Source organism: Coregonus lavaretus (genome assembly GCF_964263955.1).
Source record: "Coregonus lavaretus genome assembly, chromosome: 21".
Taxonomy (NCBI): domain Eukaryota; kingdom Metazoa; phylum Chordata; class Actinopteri; order Salmoniformes; family Salmonidae; genus Coregonus; species Coregonus lavaretus.
The window spans coordinates 6,237,624-6,249,735 of record NC_140008.1 but is presented as its reverse complement, the minus strand read 5'-3'; the positions used below and the strand labels follow the sequence as shown (position 1 = coordinate 6,249,735).

At 43.3% G+C, this 12,112-nt stretch overlaps 1 protein-coding gene across 1 annotated transcript; it reads right to left on the bottom strand.

The window, feature by feature from the left end:
* Positions 1-36: 36 nt before the first annotated feature.
* On the bottom strand, positions 37-9,294 carry LOC311148723 (neuronal acetylcholine receptor subunit beta-4-like; the record flags this gene model as incomplete). The annotated part of the gene is made up of 9 exons (XM_084185700.1): positions 9,154-9,294; positions 8,916-8,960; positions 8,665-8,774; positions 8,329-8,509; positions 2,619-2,771; positions 2,181-2,373; positions 1,203-1,575; positions 803-968; positions 37-210 (listed from the first exon to the last, which is right to left on the bottom strand). The coding sequence occupies exons 2-9, from the start codon at positions 8,940-8,942 to the stop codon at positions 37-39; spliced, it is 1,377 nt and encodes a 458-aa protein (XP_084041826.1). The 5' UTR covers positions 8,943-8,960; positions 9,154-9,294.
* Positions 9,295-12,112: the final 2,818 nt, after the last annotated feature.

Sequence of the window (12,112 nt, the reverse complement as noted above, 5' to 3'; positions counted from 1 at the left end):
ACTTTTGTATTTTGTTTTGTAAAGTGGTTAAATCCTTCAGATGAGGTCCCTTGGTGCAGTGGGGCTGCTGGGCTGCTGGATGGGAATGGCCTGGTGCTGGAAGAAGGGTTGGAGGAAGAGTCCCAGAGTACCGGCTATACAGCCTATTGCAAAGATCCACAGGAACATCCGATCCAATACCATCGCCACGTACTTCCAGTCCTCAATCACCTGGAGAACACAGGGTCAGAAAAGGAGAGAGAACAGTCTAGAAAGAGAGACTAGAATGTTGGGGACTAAAGAAGCATGGTTAGACACTCATCCATCCACTCATCCATCCACTCATCCATTCATCCGTCCATCCATCCATAACACATCATGTGAAAAAGAGAGAGAATGATCAACTGTACAAAATGCTGCAGCAGAACGTTTAATATTATTAGTTCATCAATATCAGAGCTGTAGCTCCGCCCACAGGTATTTGTATTTATTATGGATCCCCATTAGGTGTTGCCAAGGCAGCAGCTACTCTTCCTGGGGTCCAAACACATTAAGGCATTTACATTACACATCAAACAAAAGACTGGGCTGAAGAGCATTGAAGGTCAATCTCCAGCTGGACAGAAGAACGCAACAGAAAGAGACAGATTTCAGTAGTTATGTTGGACAGAAAAGTAGCCTTTTCTCTCTTACCATTTTTTTTAACATTCTGACCATCAAATCTTATTGTGTTCAGATTTTTTTGCATTTACGACGTGGTAACACGATAACCCCATTTTTTGTTGTTGCAGCAAACAAAAACAACAATTCAAATAAGACTCACAGTCTCGTTGTTGTCGTCTCCAGCCATGTAGTTAGCGACGTATCGCACGCCGTCCAAAGCTTCCTGTAGCTCAGGACTGTGACTGATGTCAGAGCTGGAACTGCCACGCCGCGGCTGAGCGTACAGCTGCTCCATGGGAAGCAACCCCTCTGGTGTCCCCACACTCCTGAATGAGTGAATAAATAAAATAAATTAGTGATTTATACTATTTTTTCCTTACATGTCAAGGGACCCTTAGTGAACCATCCGTTACGGGTTTGACACATTTTCAAGAAAATGTATGTACATTACAGTAAATTCATAGTCTGTTGATTACATCTTCTGGTGATCACCTGACCACAATAATATGAAAGAATTAAATAAAAAGAAATGGTACATTATATAAATAGTATATTATTACCTTTTTCTGAGGTCGTGGAACCCAGTAGATGGGAAGAATGGCGATGAGGAGATGCTGGAGCTGGAGGAAGGAGAGGTGGAGGAGACCATGCCAGTGTCGGGTAAAACCCCCTCAGGGTTATCCATCCCTGGGCTAGCCTCCTCGGTCTTCTGGGTCCCCCGGGACTGCTGCCTCCTCTGACGGAGCCGCTGGCTGGCTGAGTGGTTCTGGGGGTGCCTCATGCACAGCAGGGCAGGAAGCCAGACCAGGAACATAACTTTAACCCAGGGGAGCATGGCGTGTGTGCTGGGGGAACGGTGATGGACGTTCAGAACACACACACTGGTGATGATAGAGAAGGTAACGAGAACCATGGTGAACATCAGGTATTTACCTGATCAGATCAGAGAGAGGGGAGAGTGAAGAAGCATCTCATTTAATAATGTTGTTATGCGATGTTGTTTTTCTAATAAAAAAATGTTAAACTTTAACCCCTACTTAACACTAAGCTTATACAGTTGAAGTCGGAAGTTTACATACACCTTAGCTAAATACAGTTAAACTCAGTTTTTCACAATTCCTGACATTTAATCCTAGTAAAGATTCCCTGTCTTAGGTCTGTTACGATCACCACTTTATTTTAAGAATGTGAAATGTCAGAATAATAGTAGAGAGAATGATTTATTTCAGCTTTTATTTATTTCATCACATTCCCAGTGGGTCAGAAGTTTACATACACTCAATTAGTATTTGGTAGCATTGCCTTTTAAATTGTTTAACTTGGGTGAACTTTCACACAAAGTCACCAGCACCATGGTGAATATCAGGGCCTGTGTGCACAAAGCATCTAGGATCAGGTAGGAGTGCTGATCTAGGATCAGGTCCCCCCCTGGAAATATAATCTTATTCATTATGATCTAAAAGGTAAAACTGATTCCAGATCAGCACTCCTACTCGATCAGTACTCTTTGTTAATACTGGCCCTGGTACAGAGCTCACCGATCAGGGGCACGTCCAGCGAGGTTGGTGGTACTATCTTAGATATCAGCAGCAGGAAGACAGTGAGGGCCAACAGTACAGAGACACACAGACTGATCTTCTCTCCACAGTCACTGGGCAGGTAGAAGACCAACACAGCCAGAGACGTGATGAGGACACAGGGGATGATCAGGTTGATTGTGTAGAACAACGGCTTCCTGGGAATAAATTGAATTGAGCAGAATTTAATTGAATCTTATTTTGGGTAACAAATAATACATCAACAAGACGTGTAGCCTATGATCCCAGATGATAGCACATGAAAGCATGAATGAAAACAAGCATTTCCAAAGTGGTCCTTGATCGTAAAATGAATAACATCTTATGCTAAAAGACAAAGTTAAAAAACAAAGATATTGCAAACATTTGAAGAATAAGATAAAATGGCACTATATATTCATTCCTCTTGATCAGGAAGTCGTAGGTCACATCCACGTAGATGGGCTCTGAGCCGGAGATAGTACGCCGCCCGGGTAAAGCCAAGATGTCCCACTCTCCACTGGGTGTGAAGTCATCCATACTGGCCACACCTGTCCTGAGGACCAGATCCACCTGATTTGATTGGATTTAGATTTGACAATTAAAATACATATGAAGCTGATCGAGTCTGAAACAACAATGCATACACACACACACGTAACCGGTTACAGGACCTAAGGCGTTTGACGACAGTTCCTATTTCACAGTAGAGCCGTCTGAAAAAGCTATTATTATAAACAATTATTATAAAACATTTGGGGCAGAAATGCCTTCTTGAACATGTGAACATTCATGCGCCTTAATTACAAATTTGTATGGGATCAAATCAAATCAAATTGTATTTGTCACATGCGCCGAATACAACAGGTGTAGACCTTACAGTGAAATGCTTAATTACAAGCCCTTAACCAGCAATGCAGTTCAAGAAATAGAGTTAAGAAAATATTTACTAAATAAACTAAAGTATAAAATAAAATAAAAAGTAACACAATAAAATAACAATACCGAGGCTATATACAGGGGGTAACGGTACCGAGTCAATGTGCGGGGGTACAGGTTAGTCGAGGTAATTTGTACATGTAGGTAGGGGTAAAGTGACTATGCATTGATAATAAACAGCGGGTGGCCATTTGATTAATTGTTCAGCAGTCTTATGGCTTGAGGGTAGAAGCTGTTAAGGAGCCTTTTGGACCTAGACTTGGCCCTCTGTTACCGCTTGCCATGCGGTAGCAGAGAGAACAGTCTATGACTTGAGTGACTGGAGTCTTTGACAATTCTCTGGGCCTTCCTCTGACACCACCTAGTATATAGGTCCTGGATGGCAGGAAGCTTGGCCCCAGTGATGTACTGGGCTGTACGCACTACCCTCTGTAGTGCCTTACGGTCGGATGCCGAGCAGTTGCCATACCAGGCGGTGATGCAACCGGTCAGGATGCTATCGATGGGGTGCAGCTGTATAACTTTTTGAGGATCTGGGGACCCATGCCAAATCTTTTCAGTCCCCTGAGGGCCTCCTTTTCCTGTAGTTCACGATCATCTCCTTTGTCTTGCTCACGTTGAGGGAGAGGTTGTTGACTCTGACCTACCACTCTTGTGTCGTCAGCAAACTTAATGATGGTGTTGGAGTCGTGCTTGGCCATGCAGTCGTGGGTGAACAGGGAGTACAGGAGGGGACTAAGCATGCATGACTGAGGGCCCCCGATGTGTTGTTGCCTACCCTTACCACCTAGGGGCGGACCGTCAGGAAGTCCAGGATCCAGTTGCGGAGGGAGGTGTTTAGTCCCAGGGTACTTAGCTTAGTGATGAGCTTTATGGGCACTATGGTGTTGAACGCTGAGCTGTAGTCAATGAATAGCATTCTCACATAGGTGTTCCTTTTGTCCAGGTGGGAAAGGGCAGTGTGGAGTGCGATTGAGATTGCGTCGTCTGTGGATCTGTTGGGGCGGTATGCAAATTGGAGTTGGTCTACGGTTTCCGGGATGATGGTGTTGATGTGAGCCATGACCAGCCTTTCAAAGCACTTCATGGCTACCGACGAGAGTGCTACGGGGCGGTAGTCATTTAGGCAGGTTTCCTTCGCTTTCTTGGGCACAGGGACTATGGTGGTCTGCTTGAAACATGTAGGTATTACAGACTCGCTCAGGGAGAGGTTGAAAATGTCAGTGAAGACACTTGTCAGTTGGTCCGCGCATGCTCTGAGTACACGTCCTGGCAATCCATCTGGCCCTGCGGCCTTGCGAATGTTGACCTGTTTAAAGGTCACATCGGTTACAGAGAGTGTGATCACACATTTAGCCCGTCTTGTAGGCTTTTGTCACTGGGCAGCTCGCGGCTGGGTTTCCCTTTGTATTCCGTAATAGTTTGCAAGCACTGCCACATCCGACGAGCATCAGAGCCGGTGTAGTAGGATTCAATCTTAGTCCTGTATTGACCCTTTGCCTGTTTGATGGTTCGTCTGAGGGCATAGCGGGATTTCTTATAAGCGTCCGGATTAGTTTCCCGGTCCTTGAAAGCGGCAGCTCTAGCCTTTAGCTCGGTGCAGATGTTGCCTGTAATCCATGGCCTCTGGTTGGGGTACGTACGGTCACTGTGGGGACAACGTCGTCGATGCACTTATTGATGAAGCTGGTGACTGAGGTGGTATACTCCTCAATGCCATTGAATGAATCCCGGAACATATTCCAGTCTGTGCTAGCAAAATAGTCCTGTAGTGTAGCATCCGCGTCATCTGACCACTTCTGTATTGAGCGAGTCACTGGTACTTCCTGCTGTAGTTTTTGCTTGTAAGCAGGAATCAGGAGGATATAATTATGGTCTGATTTGCCAAATGGAGGGCGAGGGAGAGCTTTGTATGTGTCTCTGTGTGTGGAGTAAAGGTGGTCTAGTTTCTTTTCTCCTCTGGTTGCACATGTGACATGCTGGAAGAAATGAGGTAAAACAGTTTGCCTGCATTAAAGTCCCCGGCCAATAGGAGCGCCGCTTCTGGATGAGCATTTTCTTGTTTGCTTATTGCCTTATACAGCTTGTTGAGTGCAGTCTTAGTGCCAGCATCGGTTTGTGGTGGGAAATAGATGGCTATGAAAAATATAGATGAAAAATTTCTTGGTAGATAGTGTGGTCTACAGTTTATCATGAGGTACTCTACCTCAGGCAAGCAATACCTCGAGACCTCTTTAATATTAGACATCACGCTGTTATTGACAAATAGACCCCCACCCCCCACCCCTAGTCTTACCAGACGTAGCTGTTCTGTCCTGCCGATGCACGGAAAACCCAGCCAACTGTATATTATCCATGTCGTCATTCAGCCACGACTCAGTGAAATATTACAGTTTTTAATGTCCCTTTGGTATGATAGTTTCGAGCGAGATCATCCAGTTTATTTTCCAGTGATTGCATGTTGGCCAATAGAACGGATGGTAGAGGCAGGTTACCCACTCGCCAACGAATTCTCACAAGGCACACCGATCTCCGCCCCCTGTATTTCCGTCTTTTCTTCACGCGATTGACAGGGTCTCGGAGAAGCAGTATATCCTGTAGCTCAGCTGGTAGAGCACGGCGCTTGTAACGCCAAGGTAGTGGGTTCGATCCCCGGGACCACCCATAGACAAAAAAAAAAAATGTATGCACGCATGACTGTAAGTCGCTTTGGATAAAGCGTCTGCTAAATGGCATATTATTATTATTATTTATCCTTCGCGTCGGACTCATTAAAGAAAACATCTTCATCCAGTTCGAAGTGAGTAATTGCTGTTCTGATATCCAGAAGCTCTTTTCAGTCATAAGAGACGTCTGCTGCATTGAAGGTCCCCAAGAACACAGTGGCCTCCATCATTCTTAAATGGAAAAAGTATGGAACCACCAAGACTCTTCCTAGAGCTGGCTGCCCGGCCAAACTGAGCAATCTGGGGAGAAGGGCCTTGGTCAGGGAGGTGACCAAGAACCCGATGGTCACTCTGACAGAGCTCCAGAGTTCCTCTGTGGAGATGGGAGAACCTTCCAGAAGGACAACCATCTCTGCAGCACTCCACCAATCAGGCCTTTATGGTAGATTGGCCAGACGGAAGCCACTCCTCAGTAAAAGGCACATGACAGCCTGCTTGGAGTTTGCCAAAAGGCACCTGAAGGCTCTCAGACCATGAGAAACAAGATTCTCTGGTCTGACGAAACCAAGATTGAGGGAAGGGTTTGGCCGGGGGGGAGGCTTTACCTGGCTTTAGCATCTCCTTGTGTCGAGCCGGGTGCCTGCAGGCTGACCCCGGTTGCCAGTTGAACAGTGATTCCTCCAACACATTGGTGCGACTGGCTTCCGGGTTAAACTGGCGGGTGTTAAGGAGCGCGGTTAGGCGGGTCATGTTTCGGAGGACGCATGACTCCGCCTTCGCCTCTCCCGAGCCCATTGGGGGCAAAATACAACAACAAAAAATATAGAAAAATACATTATTATTATTATTTACCATTCTTTATACTGGGTACAAAATAATCTGAAACACAACCAAAAACTAACAGCAAATGCATCCAACAAGTTTGTAGTCAGAAGCTTGATGTAGTCATTGAGTGCTAAGAATATGGAACCAAATACTAAACTTTTGACTACTTTATTTATAAGAATCTTTAGGGGTGTCTGTTGTGACCCCTACATTTTTTTGAAAAAAAGTATTACTTGTTAAACAAAATCACTTTCTCTGAGCAATTGTATTAGTATAAAATAATATAATTTCCCCATTTTTTGAAGCATATAATAGATTTAAATCATATATTTATACACTATTTATTATATACAGTCATTATTGCTCATCTTTATCAAGGGTGTCAATAATTTCAGACCCATCCTATATAGCTCATCCTATATAACTACAGCTGTACATACCTTTCCTATTTACATATTGTCCATACTGTCTATACACACCACGTATTTACATTCCGGCCTCTGACATTGTTCCTTCTGACATTTCTTAATTTCTTTTTTTGTATGTGTGGGGGGGGGGGGGGGGGGGGGGGGGGGTAGTATTTGTGTATTAGTATTGTACTGTTAGACATTTACCGCACTGCTGGAGGTAAAAACACAAGCATTTCGCTGCACCTGCTTTAACATCTGCTAATCTGTGTATGTAATAAATCAACTTTGATTTGATGTGTGGGTGGGATGGGGCTAAAAACATGCTGACCACACCGCTCGCCGCAAAATAAATGTACACCTGGTATTCAATCATTGCACCCACACTGCTTGCGCGCGTTTGCGTCGCCTGGCCCTAAAATAGAACTTGGTTCTATTTGTGACGCTCGACGCGCTGCAAGTCCCGCCTCTCCCATCTCCTCATTGGTTTTTAGGAGCATATTCCCACGTGGTTGACTGAAAGATGAACTGAGGTACACACTCCAGTCCAGTTGGTGGGGGTAATGCATCTTAAAGTTGGTCGCCAACCGCCATATAAAATCCAAAGAAGAAGAAGAAGCCTGAAGGAGGAGATTACTAGAAACAAACTCGGTTTACCCTTTTATCTGTGGATTAATTGTCGGAGTAGTGGACCTTGTGCATTTCAGGTAAAATAACAACCCAATGTATATATCCCAGGACAAATTAGCAAGCTAGCTAGCTAAATTGACAAATATTTAATGCTTTTCGACCTGTCCCCAAATGAATATAGTTGGTTCAGAGTTTGTTTTTATATTTCAACCTGCGTGTCCTGATTGCGTCTGGTGTTGGTCGACAAAATCAACATGCGCGTGATGGCGCATGGGTCTAGTCAGCATGTAAAGGCTTAAGCAGGTGTGAATGATGCTGAATGGGTGTAATCAAAGAAGAGCTCTCTAGGAAGTGTATAAATCTCAGCAAATTCTTTCAAAGGGCATTTTCTCCTACAAGTGTATCAACGTTTAAAGCAGCATGACTTTCCCATGTTTCCTCCAACCACAGTGCATGATATACCATTTATAAGCCTCAATAGACATATTCCATTTAGCAGACATTTTTATCCAAAGCGACAGTCATGCGTGCACTGCATACATTTTAAGTACGGGTGGTACCAGGAATCGAACCCAATATCCAGGCGTTGCAAGCGCCATGCTCTACCAACTGAGCTACAGAAGACCACAATAACAAGGATAAAAATAAGTTTCCATTTATTACCTCAGTGTGGTCGTAGGTCCACGAGCGGAACTTCAGGGTGCAGTTCTGCTGGTCGAAGGGGAAGTGTTTGACCTTGATCTTGCAGGCACTCTTATAGATAGCTGGAGGGAGCCAGAAGATGGTGCCGTTGGACAGGACGATGGCGTTGGTGAAGACTGTCACCTCATAGATACCATCAGCACTACAGGGGAGGGAGGACACGTCAGTGAGATTTTAGGCTCTCAGAATAACAGCGTTGAATATCTTTCACTGTCTGTGTATTCCCAGCAGCATCATAACATTGACTACACAATCATGTTTAAAGCACATACTTTTCCTGGAGGGTTTGATACTAACTTGTTGTACAGTACAATATCTGGGAGCCATATATGTCGGGAGGGAATGCGGAGCTTGTCAATCCCATCAAAGTCTGAGGGCTCCCATGACAGCCTGTAATCAACCCAGTTCTACGGCGAGAAGGATGGTTATTAGTAGTAGCAAGAGGTAAATCACTCACCTTCACCATAATGTTGTGTTCAATAATGACACTACACTATATACTATATGTATTCTGGACAGACGATCGTTCTTTTCCTCTATAATCTCACCTGTGTTAACCAGACATTGGTGATCATGATTTGTTCCCTTTCATGCTACAAAATAAGACATATTGTTTAATATGTATCCAACTTTTACGAATTCCATTACATTTTGTAATTTGAATATACTGTAAACAACGAAAATGAAAGAACTGAACTCTCACCACACTGATACAACACAATTACAAAACAAAACAGTAAAGTACAATAGAATCCAATACAATACAATCGAATACAACAAACCCACCACACTGATCAGTTGTGCCAGGGAGACCTGCAGTGTGATGGTGACCGGTTCAAACCGGTTACTGGCTGGTCGTATCAGCTTGTTGTAGTGTTCTCTACTCAGTAGCCACTTCAGCAACCTCTCCTCGGAGTCTGCACATAGACCACCTGGAAATAAAAGACAATATTCTAAAGCAATGAGGAATTGGAGTGTCAGTTTCCTTCCTAAATTGACTGAATGTGTTTTAATGTAAAACAAAGGTACCGTGAAAGGCGAGGTGTGAGGATGTACACTACTGGTCAAAGGTTTGGACACCTACTCATTCAAGGGTTTTTCTTAATTTTTTTTACTATTTTCTACATTTTAGAATAATAGTGAAGACATCAAAACTATGAAATAACACATATGGAATCATGTAGTAACCAAAAAAAGTGTTCAACAAATCAAAATATATTTTATATTTGAGATTCTTCAAATATCCACCTTGTCCCACTATGCAAAGAGTGTGCAAAGCTGTCATCAAGGCAAAGGGTGGCTATTTGAAGAATCTCAAAAATAAAATATATTTTGATTTGTTTAACACTTTTATGGTTACTACATGATTCCATGTGTCGTATTTCATAGTTTTGATGTCTTCACTATTATTCTACAATGTAAAAAAATTATAAAAATAAAGAAACCCTTGAATGAGTAGGCGTGACAAACTTTTGACCGGTAGTGTAGGTCAAATATGTTTTGGCATATTTTTTTGCGCATTGCAAAATTGGAATAGAACTAGCAACATTTCGGTTACTGGTCCAACACTCAGCTTCCTGCCGCCCTTATATACTATATACACAGTACCTTGCAAAAGTATTCATCCCCCTTGGCGTTTTTCGTTGCATTACAACCTGTAATTTAAATGGATTTTTATTTTTATTTAATGTAATGGACATACACAAAATAGTCAAAATTGGTGAAGTGAAATGAAAAAAATAACTTGTTTCAAAAAATTATGAAAAAAAATAACGGAAAAGTGGTGCGTGGGTATGTATTCACCCCCTTTGCTATGAAGCCCCTAAATAAGATCTGGTGCAGCAACTTACCTTCAGAAGTCACATAATTAGTTAAATAAAGTCCACCTGTGTGCAATCTAAGTGTCACATGATCTGTACATCTCAGCATATACACTTGTTCTGAAAGGCCCCAGAGTCTGCAACACCATTAAGCAAGGGGCACCACCAAGCAAGAAGCACCATGCAGACCAAGGAGCTCTCCAAACAGGTCAGGGACAAAAAAAGATCTGAAACTTTGAACATCCCGCAGAGCACCATTAAATCCATCATTAAACATTTTAAAGAATATGGCACCACAACAAACCTGCCAAGAGAGGGCCACCCACCAAAACTCACGGCCCAGGCAAGGAGGGCATTAATCAGAGCGGCAACAAAGAGACCAAAGATAACCCTGAAGGAGCTGCAAAGCTCCACAGCAGAGATTAGAGTATCTGTCCATAGGACCACTTTAAGTCAAATACTCCACAGAGCTGGGCTTTATGGAAAAGTGGCCAGAAAAAAGCCATTGCTTAAAGACAAAAATAAGCAAACACGTTTGGTGTTCGCCAAAAGGCATGTGGGAGACTCCCCAAACATATGGAAGAAGGTACTCTGGTCAGATGATGTTTTTCATCGGCAGGGACTGGGAAACTGGTCAGAATTGAAGGAATGATGGATGGCGCTAAATACAGGGAAATTATTGAGGGAAACCTGTTTCAGTCTTCCAGAGGTTTGAGACTGGGACGAAGGTTCACCTTCCAGCAGGACAATGACCCTAAGCATACTGCTAAAGCAACACTCAAGAAATGTAAGGGGAAACATTTAAATGTCTTGGAATGGCCTAGTCAAAGCCCAGACATTTTACATTACATTTACATTTTAGTCATTTAGCAGACGCTCTTATCCAGAGCGACTTACAGGAGCAATTAGGGTTAAGTGCCTTGCTCAAGGGCACATTTACGTCATTTAGCAGACGCTCTTACAATGGGGAAAAAAGTATTTAGTCAGCCACCAATTGTGCAAGTTCTCCCACTTAAAAAGATGAGAGAGGCCTGTAATTTTCATCATAGGTACACGTCAACTATGACAGACAAAATGAGGGAAAAAAATCCAGAAAATCACATTGTAGGATTTTTAATTAATTTATTTGCAAATTATGGTGGAAAATAAGTATTTGGTCAATAACAAAAGTTTCTCAATACTTTGTTATATACCCTTTGTTGGCAATGACACAGGTCAAACGTTTTCTGTAAGTCTTCACAAGGTTTTCACACACTGTTGCTGGTATTTTGGCCCATTCCTCCATGCAGATCTCCTCTAGAGCAGTGATGTTTTGGGGCTGTCGCTGGGCAACATGGACTTTCAACTCCCTCCAAAGATTTTCTATGGGGTTGATCTGGAGACTGGCTAGGCCACTCCAGGACCTTGAAATGCATCTTACGAAGCCACTCCTTTGTTGCCCGGGCGGTGTGTTTGGGATCATTGTCATGCTGAAAGACCCAGCCACGTTTCATCTTCAATGCCCTTGCTGATGGAAGGAGGTTTTCACTCAAAATCTCACGATACATGGCCCCATTCATTCTTTCCTTTACACGGATCAGTCGTCCTGGTCCCTTTGCAGAAAAACAGCCCCAAAGCATGATATTTCCACCCCCATGCTTCACAGTAGGTATGGTGTTCTTTGGATGCAACTCAGCATTCTTTGTCCTCCAAACACGACGAGTTGAGTTTTTACCAAAAAGTTATATTTTGGTTTCATCTGACCATATGACATTCTCCCAATCCTCTTCTGAATCATCCAAATGCACTCTAACAAACTTCAGACGGGCCTGGACATGTACTGGTTTAAGCAGGGGGACACGTCTAGCACTGCAGGATTTGAGTCCCTGGTGGCGTAGTGTGTTACTGATGGTAGGCTTTGTTACTTTGGTCCCAGCTCTCTGCAG